The sequence below is a fragment of the Talpa europaea genome (assembly GCF_964194135.1).
Source record: "Talpa europaea genome assembly, chromosome: 12".
Classification (NCBI taxonomy): domain Eukaryota; kingdom Metazoa; phylum Chordata; class Mammalia; order Eulipotyphla; family Talpidae; genus Talpa; species Talpa europaea.
The window spans coordinates 52,880,875-52,896,854 of NC_140079.1; the positions used below are offsets into that span (position 1 = coordinate 52,880,875).

Consider the following 15,980-nt stretch of genomic DNA (forward strand, 5'->3'; position numbering starts at 1 on the left):
CTAGGATGCAGAACTGATTACATATCTGCAACCCAAATCTTTTTACAATAACTATAATAAAAGTCTATTTGTGATAAAAATCAATGTCTATTTTAAAATTCATCCAAAAATTGGAAAGCACTTCATCATGTAATCGGCCAAGTCATTGTCTTATTTTGTGATGCATGATTATACTTACTGCTGTTGCAATATCAAGTAAATGTGTCTCTTAGAAGCTTGTATTTGTGAATGAATGATGATAGTCTTTTTAAATAAACTCAGACTTGGCATTTAGAGGTAGAAAAAGTCTTCAGTTGTTTTACTCCATTGAAAAGGATGATCAAGGAAAATAGTTAATCATCTTTGCTAAAATTGCTCAACTGAGTTAGCATTAGGACACAGGCCTCTCTGCTGCCCAGAAGCCTTTCCCTTCTGTTTACACGCTCATCCGTGTAGTCCTTTATTTGATTAGTCATCGTCTTACTGATGTAAAATTGGAAGTTTCCTTTGTGTGTACTTTATTACATCTGTTTTAGATTATTACTTTGATGACATCACCCAACACAGAACCTTCTGTGGTTTACGCAGTCTGTATTCTGTGCTCCATATTTTAACAACTTCCTGGTAGTTTTGCAATATTTTATATAGATTCAGAGGTGTTATCATCACTTAGTAAAGTACTGGTTGCTCAGTTAAATTTGAATTTCAAAAAACGTCTTATATGTACATATATGTGTGTAAAGATATATATACACACACACACATATTTATATACAGGGTATATATTGTAAATATGAATCTTGCAATATTTGGGACATATTTGTGCTAAAAAGTTGTTTTTCTGAAATTTACATTTAACTGGGCACCCTGTATTTTTTTATAATTAATTTATTTGAATGTATTTTAGATCAGGTGTAGTCCCCATAAAATTTCCACCACCAATTCCACCACCTGCGCATCATCACCTTAGTATTTTTTATGGATAAAGTTGATAATCTTTATCCTCACCTTTTTTCAAATTGTTCTGCATTCTCATTTTTCTTGTTTCCTACGCTCATTCTTGAATTCACATAGTATTTACAGAATTACTTGGTTCTAGGGGTCCCGCAAAGATAGAGGTAATCCTTACTGTCATAAAATTAAAAACCTTTAGATTCATGAAGAAAAACTCTGATATATCTTAGTAAACAAAAATACTAAAAACCAAAATACCTGATTTGATGAAACTGTAAGTCAGTTCAAATGTATATCTCCCTTGCCCTCTGTGTTGTGTTTGGAGAATAATAGTTATACATTACCTTATCTGACTTGTTCATTTGGTGCTTTTGGAAAGAAGAGTCAAAGAGTTTTCATAAAGTAATACTAGGAAATACAAAATATTAATTATCCAAAAATATGGTATTATAAACACTAAATATTTCTTTTTTTGAGATATTTTCTAATTTTTCACCTTAAATTTTGTTAAATTAATCATCTTTGCAAGCAACTTTAAGTTTCATTCTTTAGTGTGTATCTTATTAAAATTCTTTTCACCCAACTTTTGTATTTATCTAATTGAAAATTGTTTATAGTATAGTGTTTTTTTAATCAAAATTCATAGGTCAGTGATGAGTTTGTTTCAAATTTATTGTTGACAGATCAACATCACTAAAAATGACTATTATAGACTGAATTTATTAAGTTAAATTAGTGCTTCTCAGGCAAGGTCTTTATTAAGTTAGTTCCTTTTTATCGTCTTCTGGTTATTTCCAATTTTGCAATAATTGTGTGTGGAATGAAAAGTTAAAAGGTTTGTTATAAACCCTAATCATTTGGTTCATAAAATCTCCATTTAAATATAGTTACTATAGATGCAAAATACCATAATTTGATTAAAACATTCATTAAGGTTGCTATTTTATTTTTTATCTCCCCCATGCAGAAAAAATATTTTTTTTAATTTTTTTTTCTTTTATAGAGGCATTTTTATTTATTTGTTTGTTTGTTCGTTTGTTTCGTTTATACATGCACTGGGTACAGTCAGAAGCGCGGGAGGGTGAGAGAATTCACCAGAGCCAGAGCGGGGAGCAGAGCAGGCAGAAGGACCGAAGTACACTGCTGAGGGGAGCAGCGGGCGGCAGGAGAGGTCTGCATGCCATGTGGGACCCTCCTCCTGTGGCCGGGGAGCAGCCAGGAATCCAACCGGCGCTGCAGAGGCTGCGGGCAGCTTCGCAACCCAGCGCTCAATGGCTGCGCCACCGGGGAGGCCCAGAAAAAATATTTCTAATCTAGATATTATATTATTAAAATCTTGCATTTTAGTTTATACTGTGATAATTTTATATATACAAATTAAAAATTGAGCATCTTAGAATTTATAGAACAATCCCTCAACCTAACATGAAAAAATTTGTGTGCTACCTTTGCGTCTGTTACTTTCCTTTGCAGACGATCTTTTAAAAACAAGAGAACTGATGAGATGAAGAAATTCCCCTCATTTGTTTATTTTTGAATAGTTGTATAGCTGGAGAATCTGTCCACTAGCCATGTGCCTTCTTTCCTGTTTACTTTTGTGCTTATGTAATTTACTGAGATACACACCAGCTGGAATAAGAATTGAAGAGATGTCTTAATTTAAGTCAGAGTTCAAAATACAGACATCAAATATTTATAAATTTGTAAACTGAATCTGTGTGATGTGTTTATAAAATGGCCATCACAAATATCCCCAGCTGAACTGCTTTAAAGAAGTCTTACATAATTAAAAACTAGCTTATCTCTATACAATCAACTTGTTCACAAGTTTGGAAGCCATGTATGCTTTAAGTTATAGGAGAATATTCTTCCATAATTGCATTTATCAAACTCTCCACATGACATATTTGTACGTTATACAAAAAGTCAGGATAAGGTTCAAATAAATTAGGAAAAACTAACAATTCCACCCCCTCTTTACATGTAATGGGCTACTATGATTATGAGAAATCCTACTTAAATATGACTTGAGTATAGTGTTTTCAAAGGACACTGGCTTACATTTGATCCCAAATGATATTTATTAGCTGGACAATGTTAAGCCATTGCTTTGCATAAGCTTGGGTTTACTTATAAAACAGAAATAACAGTGGTACATATGCTACAGAGGTAGTGTGAGGACCAAGTAACATCTTCATTAAAAAGTGCTATTGATACAGGAATTGTGATGAGAATAGGAACACATAACACAATTGGGTGTTACTTTAAGCTATTGAGTCTTGTACTTCTCAAACGTATTTGATCATAGATTTTACGTATAGAACATCTACTGATCTTGCAAAACTGTGTCCTTTGCAAGAAAGTTTAGCAAGACCACCTCCTGTCAATATATCTAGAAGATTGGAACTGTGGTGTCCGGATACATGCCAGAGCAGGGAATTGTACCAGATAGTGATTTTTCTTTCAAATGTAATCTTGAATTTATAAGAGGAAATAAGTAGAATAGCAGTTTCATGATGAAAATGGGCAAATCACACCAAATATGAGATAATTGGTCTGCGTTAGTCTTTTAGCAAAGATTTTAAAAAGCACTAATTTTATGAAACCAAAGAAAAATATTTGTGAGTTATTATAGTTGCTTATATTAGGGGAAATCATGGCTTTTAAAAAAAACCTGTTGACATGTTTTTAATTCTTCATATTTAATTGTGATCAAATATAAATATTAACATAGGTTAATGATTACTACATGCATGTGTAGATATACATTGTAGCTATTGCTTTTTAAAGTATCCACTTTAAAGGCTTTTAGTTTTATGGCCATGCCACTTTCTAAAGTGACAGTGTCACGACCTGCATAGAATTTAGACTTTGTCAGCCTGGCTTGGAATCTTGATTCTCACCATCAATGTGAAAGTAGACATCTTGGGACTTTCACATCTTTAATATGAAACTAATGACACTTCCTTTGTAAGGGTCTTATAAGGATAAAAAATCTGGGCCTCCCTGGTGACGCAAGGGGGTTAAGACACAACCTATGAAGCTGTCTGCAACTACTGCAGCATGAGTTCAATCCCTGGCCACAGAGCTACCCACATGGCTCAGAAGACCTCTGCTGACTCACCCGCTGCTCCCCTCAGCAGTGTACTTCAGTCAATCTGCCTGTTCTGTTCCTTACTCTGTCTCTGGTGAATCCTCTCACCCCACACACCTCTGGCCTGTACCCCAGTTCTTGTATGCATAAATAAATAAATCTGTAAAAAAAAATAAGGCTAAAAAATCTTACATGTGAAATTTTAGTGTATCACAGATACTCAAAAATAAATAAAACTTCTTGTAGGAGAAATAAAAGTACTCAATAATGAATTTCCAGCTTCTTAGTAAAATATTTAAAACGACATAAGACAGACTTATAATTTTTCACCTTTAAGTTCACACATGTGGGAAAAAAATTCACATGCAATTTCTAAACACTTAAAATTTCAAGGGAATAAACATTAAAATTGGGTTTAATAATATACATCTTTCAATTTGCCAATTATCAGACTTCAGTTTCTGTGATAGAAATTTAGAATCTTGGCTGGTGGCAAAGTACATTATTACTGAATAATTATTATTATTAATTGATATTGATAAGAAAGAGAATTAGCTGAAGATGACTGTTTATCTCCTCTCTCCTTATTGACCTAAGTACTCACCTTGAATATAATATGACTTGTTTTTTTTTCTCTTTAACTTGGCCCACCTTTTTATTCAGTCATGACCTTATTCTTATTTATTGCTCCCTCTCCCTCATAGCTTGCTTGCTTTCTTTTTTTTCTTTTTTTTTTTCTTTTTCTTTTTTGGTAGCAAATGTGTTTTTTATTTAGGACATTCATTCACTCCTTTTTCCTTCAGCTTTTCTGGGCAATATAAACTCCCTCAGCTGTAAACTCTTTCCTTCCCTAGTCATAAACATTAGTAAATCTTTATAACATTCTTATTCTGTGTTTTAGAGATGGAAATTTTTAATAGACTTGAGAAAAGAAAATACATGTTTTTCTGTTCACTCTAGATACTTAGAGGTACATTAGTATCTCCTAAGTAACAATCAAGGTCTAATTTAACAACTATTTCAGTTCACATTGATTAAATTTCATGGCTACTTTGTTCATTAGTGTTTTAATTTCAGCTTTTATTGTTGATGAAGATTGTGGATTTAATTGTCAATAAGAATTTAAAAACTTGCCTTCATTTTTGATCTCTTGCTCTCAAAATATAATAAGTAATATTAGCTAAAATAATTAGAGTGGGCCTCCCCTGGTGGTGCAGGCAGTTGAGCGCAGCACTGTGAAGCTGTCCACAGCCTCCTCAGCGCTGGTTCGATCCTGGCCGGCCTGATCCTCGCCCGCCCGCCAAGGTCCCACATGGTGAAACATATCTCTCCTCTCTCGCCCACTGCTCCCCTCAACAGTGTATTTTGTCAGTCTCCCTGTTCTGTTCCCCGTTCTATCTCTGGTGAATCCTCTCACCCTCCCGCACATCTGGCCTGTACCCAGGTTCTTGTATAAATAAATAATTTAAAAAAAGATTTAAAATAAAATAATTAGAGTCAGTATCACTTTATTAAGAACTATAGGGAGTAAACTAACATGGACTGGATTCTGGCCACCTCTATTTTCCTGAATATTTCAATGATTCTTTTTATCTAACGTTCACAACAGTTCCATGAGATGGTTAATAGCTATATTTTATAAGTGATGCTATAAATATGGGTTGGTCTGACCCTCTAGATTTTGTTGATTCATCTATGAAAATGCTTGCAGAATGGGTGTAATAGCTTATTCAAAGATCACAGTGTTCGTTTAGTGTCAACACCTTCATGCTGCTCTACTCTGCCAGACCTCCTGCTTCACATTGCCCATCTTCTTCCCAATAGGACAAGGGAAACCAATGTGGGAACAAAGGGCCAGACGCAGCAATTGCATATCATTTCATTCAACTCAAATTCAATTCTGATCACATTTCTTTTCCCTGGGAAGTGAGTTAGGAGCATCACACATAAATACGAAGAGCTTCATGTTATCAATATTATTTTTTCATGAACTTAATCATCTCCAAGTCCTGTTTTCCTTCAGACCCTTTGGCATCTGCTTCTACTCACCTTCTTGTTCCTCAAACATACCTTATTCCATCTTAGGCCATTGTTCCAGTTCTCTTCTCTTCCAAGAAAAAAAATACCCCCAAAATCTTTAGATTTCCAGTTCCATATTATTCTAGTCTTACCTCAAGGTCTCTTTCTCAACAAATTCTCCCCATGACCATGTACACTCTCTGTTATTTTCTTCAATGCATTTCTCGCTGCCTGAACTATCTTTTCATATATTTAGTTCCTGACTTCTAGGCAGTATACTCAGAATGTAAGTTTTGTCATAGCAGAGTTTGTAGCTGTCTTGTTCAATACCTAGAATAGAGCCTGAGGAGTAGGAGTAGATAATGAATGCACACCCAATGTGTTGGCTGGATTATTTTCTTCAAACACCAGCCTTGAGTTGGATGCACACCAACCACGAGAGAGACAGTGTGTGATGCTTGCAAACTCTGCCACTCACCAAATGTGTAATTGCAGAGATGACTTTTAACTGACTTCATCCACCATTTATAGATCTCTTCTACATCATGTGTCTGTTATAAGACTTAAAAAGATAACATATGAGGAAATGTTTTTAAGCCAGCAAAGACCTATGATAGGCGAGGTAATGCTAGCAAAAGAGTTGGGATGCACAGTTATAGTTAATGCCAGGACCTAATCTGGTCATGCACCATCCACTTAATCCTCAGAGCAGCCTTCTCTAATTGATTCAGTTACCCTGACATACAGGTGAAGAAAATAAGATTAAAAGACAGTCATTTACTTACAACTTTCAAAGTAGGACTCATACCCAGCTCTGTTTGTCTTATAAATCTGAGGATCTAACCCTATGGAATTCAGTCTCACAACTTGACATCAAAAATATTTTCATGTTCTAAACAATGTTAGATGATTGTTTGATTCATTCTTTTCTTTCTTCTCTAAAGATCCTGATGAATTTGAGCAGATATATGAGCCTCTGGATGTCAAAAGTAAAAAGATTCACGTCGTGGACAGTGGCCTCACATTTAACCTACCATACCCTTTGATCCTGAGACCTCAGAGAGGAGTGGACCTCATCATCTCCTTTGACTTTTCTGCAAGGCCAAGTGACACTAGTCCTCCATTTAAGGTAAAGAGAAGCGATGTAGCATTCTATTACCCACTGCCTTCTTTGGCATCCCTTGTAGATATCCTAGTTCTCATGACCCCAATTTCTTACCATTTTTACCTTTTTTTAATATTATTATGAATAATATTCCTAACACACTGATATGGCTCAATCATGTAATTAAAGAAGTTTTTCTTTTTATATCATTAAATTCATTTCCTTACATAGTTGCTCATTTTTGTACAGTAATTGGTTTCTTCCCTCAGTTGTTGTCCCTGTAGTTCTTCTAACACCATAGCACCCATGATCCATCATCACAGTCCCTTGTGCTCTTCCCTCCCATGTGACCCGTCTTCTTCCCTTTCCCCTACTTTAAGCCTCATGTCTATGGTCAGTTTTGTCTTTATGCAATTTTTGTCTTTTTTCCTGATGTCTTATTTGGTTCCCCTATATTCCATCTGTAAGTGAAACCATCTGATATTTTTCTTTTTCCTTCTGACTTATTTCATGGAGCATAATTCCTTCCAGCTCCACCCATGTTGCTGAAACTGGCATGAGTTTATCGTTTTTGATCACTGAGAAGTATTCTATGTATGTGTGTGTGTATACACACACACACACACACACATAAACCATATCTTCTTGATCCATTCTTGTTTTGGGACATTTAGATTATTTCCATATTTTAGCTGTTGTTAATAGTGCTGCAGTAAACATAGGCGTGCGGGTTTGCTTTTAATGGTTTTGTGTCCTTTGGGTAAATTTCTAGGAGTGGAATTGCTGGGTCATATGGCAGTTCCATTTTCAGTAATTTGAGGAACCTCCACACAACTCTCCATAGTTGTTGGACCAGTTTTCATTCCCACCAGCAGTGTAGGAGAATTCCTTTTTCTCCACATCCTCGCCAACATTTGTTATTGCCATTTTTTTTTAAAGATTTATTTATTTATTTATACAAGCACTGGGTACAGTCAGAAGCGAGGGAGGGTGAGAGAATTCACCAGAGCCAGAGCGGGGAGCAGAGCAGGCAGACTGACAAAGTACACTGCTGAGGGGAGCAGCGGGCGGCAGGAGAGGTCTGCGCGCCATGTGGGACCCTCCTCCGGTGACCGGGGAGCAGCCGGGGATCGAACCGGCGCTGCAGAGGCTGCGGGCAGCTTCGCAACCCAGTGCTCAACCGCTGTGCCACCAGGGAGGACCAGTTTTCTTTCTTTCTTTCTTTTTTTTAATATTGGCCATTCTCACTGGTGTGAGGTGATATTTCATTGTGATTTGATTTGTAGTTTCTAATAATGAGTGCAATTGAACATTTTTTTCATAAGCTTGTTGGCCATTTCTATTTCTTCCTTGAAGACATATTTATTTATTTTTTAAAAAGATTTATTTATTTATACAAGAACTGGGGTACAGGGCAGAGGTGCGGGAGGGTGAGAAAATTCACCAGAGACAAAGGGGGGAGCAGAACAGGCAGATGGACCGAAAACACTCCTGAAGGGAGCAGTGGGCAAGGCAGAAGAGGTCTGCCGTGCCATGTGGGTATCTCCCTGGCTGGCTGGGAATCAAACCTGCACTGCAGAGACTGTGGACAGCTTCACAGCACTGTGCTCAACCCACTGCCCCACTGGGGAGGCCCTGCAGATGTATTTAAAGAAGTTTTTAAATGAGTCCCTATGAGGCGCATTAAAGTTCCTGAAAAGACAAGGGTGATACAATGTATCTGAAGTTCAGGAAGGAAAATAGATTTGAAATAGATTTGGGATTTAGCAGGTCAAAGATAATTAAAACCCTGCCTGGAGAGGACATACTATTAGAAGAGAAAGGACATAAAACAGTACCTTGAATATTCAACAATATTATCAGGAAAAAAACTAAGGGAGTATAGAGTGTCACAAAAACCAACTGGAGATAATTAACTACAAGGAAGACTGGTGAACTGGACAAGAGCAAGATCAATAGGGTGGAGATGATAGAGATCAATGAAGGATTTCTAGCAGACAGGTGACTTCATGAAATTGGAATTTTAGGATGATTAATCTGACAATGGAAAGTTGGATGAATTGGAGAATGGAGGGCAAGATTAAAATTAGAGGGATTTACTGAAATCTAAGCATAACACAGTAAAATTCAATGCCAGGTAGGTGACTGACAAGAGCAGGATTTGATGAGCCACAAGCTGCAATGGGAGGTGAATTTTATTTTCTTTTTTTTAAAGATTTATTTATTTATACAAGAACTGGGGAATAGGCCAGAGACACAGGAGGGTGAGAGGATTCACCAGAGACAGAGCAGGGAACAGAACAGGCAGACCTGGTGAGACAGGAGTGTCTGCCACACCATGTGAGTATCTCCCTGGCCGGCCAGGAATCCAACCGGCGCTGCAGAGGCTGCGGACAGCTTGACAGCTCTGCGCTCAACCTACTGCGCCACCGGGGAGGCCTGGGAGATGAATTTTAATGGATGACTCTAAGATGATAGCTTAGCAATTGATTCTAGTGGTGAAAGAAACTGTATTATTCATTTTACCAATGGGAGTGGGAGTATAAAATATCAAAATCATCATGTTATATATGAATCAGAGCTTTAGAATTATTTTGTCCATTTCTTCCATTCTCCCCCGTCACCTAAATGTACTTATATCCTTTTATTATTGGTTTAGTATAGAATAAAATCTATCACTCAGAAAGTAGTGAATTGTATTTTCAGAGACTTAATATAAAGGAAATTTCAATGTTTAAATATAATATGTATTTTGTCCTCTAAATGTGAATTTCAGGAAATTCAAAGCGAACAAAATGAACTTTTCAGGCTAACTTGGAAAACTGAAGTGAGCTTTTTTATGGTTTTATGTTGTTGTAATGGTGTACATCCCTATATGGATCTAAAAGATTACTCAAATATAATTTCTGAATTGATATTTTAAAATTATTCCATTAATACTGAAGTAGTATACTTATTTTAGGTATAATGTAGTAAGATTTAAAAAATGATGAGGAGGTGGGGCCTCCCTGGTGGCACAAGGGGTTAAGACACAACGTATGAGTTGTGCAGCATGAGTTTGATCCCCGGCCAGGAAGGAGCTCCATATGGCGAGCAAACCTCTCCTGTCTCACCTGATGCTCCCCTCAGCAGTGTATTTCAGTCAGTCTGTCTGTCCTGTTCCCCACTCTGTTTCTAGTGAATCCTCTCACCCCCCACACCTCTGGCCTGTACCCCAGTTCTTGTATGCATAAATAAAAAAAATAAATCTTTAAAAAAAACTGATGAGGAGTCTACATGAAGATTTTTATAGAAAAGACGTTCTAAGGTAATTAGTAGATATATGAAATATTATTTCACTAAGTTGATTAAATAGTAAATAATTTTCTATTTTTGGCTAAAGTATAAATGATGTATAATAAAAAAAAAATAAAGCATAAATGCTGGGTTAGAAATTAGGACTATTAACTTTATTATACAATTTTGTTATAACTTTATTATACAACTTTATTGTAGAATTTTTGATAATTTTAGTATTTCACATGTGTAGTTACAGCTCATATTTTGTCAGGGAGATATAGAATGATAGGAATTATGGCTTTTGATAAAGGCAGCTACAGTTTGTATCACAATATGCTCAAACTAGCCTTGAAATTTGATGATGTCAATACTGGGTCTTTGTTTTGGTTTAATTTTTTTTTTTTTTTTTTTGGTTTGTAGATGCACACCCAAATGTTACTCCAGATATAGAATCTCATGATTCTAAATAATATTATTTGATTTAATAAAATCAATTCCATGTTTCATGTTTTGTTAACCTTGTAATAACTTAGACAGATGCCAAGCAAAATTAGTTAACCATTATGGTCCAACCCAAAATTCCAATAGCATTTGTCTTTAAAGTTGTTCATGAAAATAGGCCAAGATTTTTATATAAAAATCTGCAAAATGAGCAGATTATGAATTTTGGGAAGGAAAGCTTTGGATATTTTGAGAAGCAAGCAAGGATTATAGAAGAATTCAGAGTTTATTACTGGAGACTATTTTTTTTCCTTTGCCTTAAAAATCTTATGGAGAATAATAGATTCCAGTTACTATGCTATAAATTATGTTATTTTATATCATGTTGCAACATGTTGACCTAAGAAGAGTTCAGTTTTTCAGTGCTCTTTTAAACACATAGTAACCAAAATCCAGAACAATGGATTCATTCTCTTAAAAATGAAAGGAAAAAAGGAGAAAAGGAGAGGAAGCAATGATGGAAGGAGAGAAGGAAGAAAGATGAAGGAAAAAAAATGATAGAAGTAATGTATTTAAATTAACTTTATCACCCTGTAGTTTACTCAAGGTCAAAATTCCATTTAAACCCACAAATAACGGAAAAAGAATCTGTGTTTTTTCACACGAACCTGATTTATTAGTTGACATTAGAGTGCAATCCCTGTTTTAGAAGCTCCACATATGACTTCCTTTTGATTCTTAGGTTGGTTGACACCATCATGGTCAAACCAGTTCAACTGATAGCTCCACGGGCATCGATCCACCATGGCAGCTGAAGAGCGTGTTATTACTGCAGCATTTATACACTTACTTCTTGTATCAGTTTCCTGGAGCTGCCTTAACAAATTACCGCAATCATAGTGGCTACAAACAGTACAGACATGTTCTCCGACACTTCTGACAGCCAGAATCAAGATGTCCTCTGAGTTGCACTCTCTCCAAAGGTTCCACTGGAGGAGCCTTTTCTACCTTTTCCAATTTCTGGTAGTTTCAGAATTTCCTTGATGTGTGGCTGCTTAGCTCCACTCTCAGCCTTCATTCATGTGATTTTCTCTGTGGGTGTGACTTCTTGTTTGTCTCTTATAATGACATTTGTCATTGCATTTATAATTTACCCAGACAATCACAATAATCTCATCTCCAGACTCTTAACCTAATTACATTTGCAAAAACTCGTTTTCCAAATAAGTGCACGTATATAATTCTTAGAGGGGCACGGGGCGCAATAGGGCATGGTCTTACTTTTGAAAGGGCCACCATTCAACCCACTACACCTATATTGATCACTGAGAGGGAGCCAGATGTCTCAGAATGAGTAGATGTACCCAGTGTTAATTTCTTATATAATTTGTGAGTGTATAGTAAACTATTAGTGAAGAAGAAGAATTGTAAAGTTCTGTGTGAATTCTACACACTATTAGATGGAAAACATTATTTTCATACCCACTGTATTGTCAAGCTCTTGGATCCTAACTAATGCCAACATGCTTTTTATTGGAAGTGAGAGTGACCGTAACTACAAAACAATGAATTCTACATTGTATGTTCTATCCATTGCCACTTCAATAATGTTTTTTAAGATTCTATAAATTAACTTAATACTTGTCCTCCATCCCTCTCTTCAATCTAAAAATAGATCTACAAAAATAAGAAACATCTTAGAAGGCACATATCTTAAGTTTGTGTAGACAAAAAACTTTTTTACTCTAGAGAAAAGCTAATTTATAATACATATAAAGATAGATGGATTTATATGTTTAAATGTATGTTTGCATATTATATATTTAAATATATGTATTTATCTGCATGTGTAAATAAATAAAATGGCATATACATACTATTCATCACTGTAGTTTGAATATATCAGTATTCCTATGCCATTTAATGGATTTTCCTCTTCTTCCGGATGTTTTTGTAATAAGGTACAGCATGGGTGACTATGCTTATAGTCATAACTGGTTATGTGCATATAATCACTATGCTTATTATTAACTATGTTAATAATACTTGGTCTTAAAATTTCTCAAAATAAGCAAAAAATATAACTACATTTGGTGACAGAGATGCAGTGACCATTTAATACAAATATTAAATTCTTATAGTGCTCACTTGAAGCTAATGTAATATGTCAATTATGCCTCTAATGTAATATGTCAATTATACTAAAAAGATATTTTAGTACTCAAAAATGAATGCAAACATCTTACAAAGTATCCCTTGGAAGGATGCTGGAAATTTTTTATCTCCACAGAAAAATCATTTCAGTTTTAGTGCTATACAAATATGCCATAAATTAGTCTATAGCTGTGTGGAATATCTGAGGTGTCAAACAGCAGCCACAGTGGATGGTTGTAAGGGAACACTGTTCGACACAGCTCTGGCAAGTCACTCTTGTCGGGAGTGCAGCTGTTATTTTTGCTCACCACATTCTTCTAAAGACCTTTCAAACTCGTGTGCGCTACTCATAGTCTGTCTTTGTTTCCCAGTCTTTACAGAGTAGTGAGACATCAAAGAGGAGATGGTTTTTCCATCCTGTAATCACTGTTTGTCGTCATCAGTTTTTCATGTCTTCCACATCAGATTTGTCTAAGGAAGGAAAGGGAAAGTTTTCGTTGCTTCCTGATTCCAGCAGAATAGCGATCTAAAAATAGTTTCATCTTTTACCTCATGTGATTCCCTTTTCCTTTTTCTCCACACAGCCCCACACATCATTGGTCATACCTTTGAGTCATGTTTGTAAACACTGAAAAGCTTTCTTTCCCCTCTTCTCACGCAATTGATTCACAGGGTGAACTTTTGGGTTTGTTTTTATGTTGAATAATGTTGAATGAATAATTGTGAACAGTGCTAGACTAGAAATAGCAAGTTGAATAAGTCAGCTAAAGTGGGGGTGGGCATGGGATGGAGTTGGTGATAAAAGTGTTCTCAAGTTTTAAACAAGAAGTTATTCATAGGTTGAGATATTCAGTGAAATATAAACATATTCAGCTTAATGATTTATGAAAGATGTTTGAAACACATTATATCCTTTGCTCTCCCAATGATTATTTCTTTGTAAATGGCATTAATTGATCCACTTAAGATCCACATCACTTCAAAAGCATCCAAAAGTGAAAGTTCAATGAAGACTGTATTTTTCTCTAAATTTAAGATGTTTTCTCAAAGTACTTCTTTTCTTACTTTGACATTACTGAGGGATTTTTTAAAATACATTACTTCATTTAATCCTCACAGCAATCCAGAGGAAGATAATAGCATTAACTTTCTCTGACAGTGGTTGCTGAGAAAGAAGGAACAAGGTCAATTGCAGCTGCAATGGGATTGGAGCCTGCTGTGTGAGAGAGAGTCTCTGGTCCTGTTTGCTTGTTGTTATGTGTAACCCCACTCCCTCCCCCCCATGTTGCTATTAGGGGAATATCACTGCACACTGCAGCCCACAAAATAATTCCTTCCCTGTTGGGCTGTAGGGGCTAAGCAATTTGTCTCCTATCGCCCAATGGCAAGACAGGGTGTCTATATATGAGCTGGGTCTTTCCTACTGCAAAGCCAAGTCTGAAGCCAAACATCACATTCTCACCTCTGTCATCCTGCACTGTCACACACACTAATCTTCCCACTGATTGTCATCTCCAAGGACTAAGCATAGCAGGTGCCCAGAACATAGCAGGTGCTCTGGAAAATTTGTTGAATCAATTAATACCCATTCGGAAGCTATAGTCTAGGTATCTATAAAATCTCATGAATGGGGCCTCCCCGGTGGCGCAGCGGTTGAGCGCTGGGTTGCGAAGCTGCCCGCAGCCTCTGCAGCACCAGTTCGATCCCCGGCTGCTCCCCGGTCACCGGAGGAGGGTCCCACATGGCGCGCAGACCTCTCCTGCCGCCCGCTGCTCCCCTCAGCAGTGTACTTCGGTCCTTCTGCCTGCTCTGCTCCCCACTCTGGCTCTGGTGAATTCTCTCACCCTCCCGCGCTTCTGACTGTACCCAGTGCATGTACAAACAAACAAAACAAATAAAGAAATAAATAAATAAATAACATGCCTCTATTAAAAAAAAAATTGCAAAATCTCATGAATGATAAATGGTTTTCTGTAAAATTTATCACAGTTTTAAGCCTGAAGAGTTATTTGATTACTATCTCTCACCAACCAGGCTGTCATTCCACAGCAAGAGTTTTACGTCTCTATGTCGGAATGACAATAAATCATGGATTTTTGTTAATTGAGTCCGTGTGATGATGATAAAAGTTAATTTTTAAAAAGTTAAAATTATAATGATTATTTGCCTAAAATCTCCTATCTCCAGAAATTTACCTAATACTATTCCTGTTTCGCTTCCATTTTCCTCTTTTCTTTCCTCATTCTTTCCCTTCTATCTCTTTTTCTCTCTATTGGCATTTATTTATCAAATATTACATAGTGCATACTATGCAACAGACAGTTCTGAATACTTTACAAATGCTAATTATAATAACAATCTTATGAGATATGTATTGATATCATTACATCCCTATTTTATGTTAAAGAATATGAGTGTGGAGATATTAAGAAATGTGCCCAAGGTCAGAACTCACAGTGTAACTCATGAATCTGGCTGCAATACTTTTACCACCATAAGAATTTGTTTCTTATTTGTCTCAGTCCCTTTTAACTGTATTTAAATAGAAATACATTCTCTTCATTGCCCCTCTCTGTGTTAATTTGTGTTCTCGTTTAAAGTTACTGCTTATGTGTGTTCTTACTCACTGCCTAGTCAGCCTTGCTTCAGAAACAAGCAAACATGGTTGACAACAAACATATATGTCTTAGTCACATTTCAGGTCAGCAGCTGCAGATCAGCTGCTGTGAGTGTGTCCTTGTGTTTTCTGTAAGAGTCTTCTCATGGACAAGGGGCTAATATGTAGACACAGTCATACAATCTGGATACGCTCTAACTTCACTCCTAGTGCCTCTGCCCGGCCTACTCTTGGCCACTACACATAAATTAACAACACTGAGGTAGGAACTCAGCTTCCTTGCATAGATGGAAGCCAAAAAAAAGTGATTAAGAGTAACGCAAATTTGTACACATAAA

General features: G+C 36.3%; 1 protein-coding gene across 2 annotated transcripts in view; it reads left to right on the top strand.

Annotated features, from left to right (window-relative positions):
• PLA2G4A (phospholipase A2 group IVA) overlaps positions 1–15,980 on the top strand; it is a gene marked incomplete at both ends in the record, with an annotated part of 113,051 nt that overhangs the window by 86,181 nt on the left and 10,890 nt on the right. For both annotated transcript variants that reach the window (XM_084249715.1, XM_084249716.1), the window contains one exon: positions 6,991–7,175. In XM_084249715.1, the coding sequence (XP_084105841.1) occupies positions 6,991–7,175 (185 nt within the window). The remainder of the gene's footprint in view (positions 1–6,990; positions 7,176–15,980) is intronic.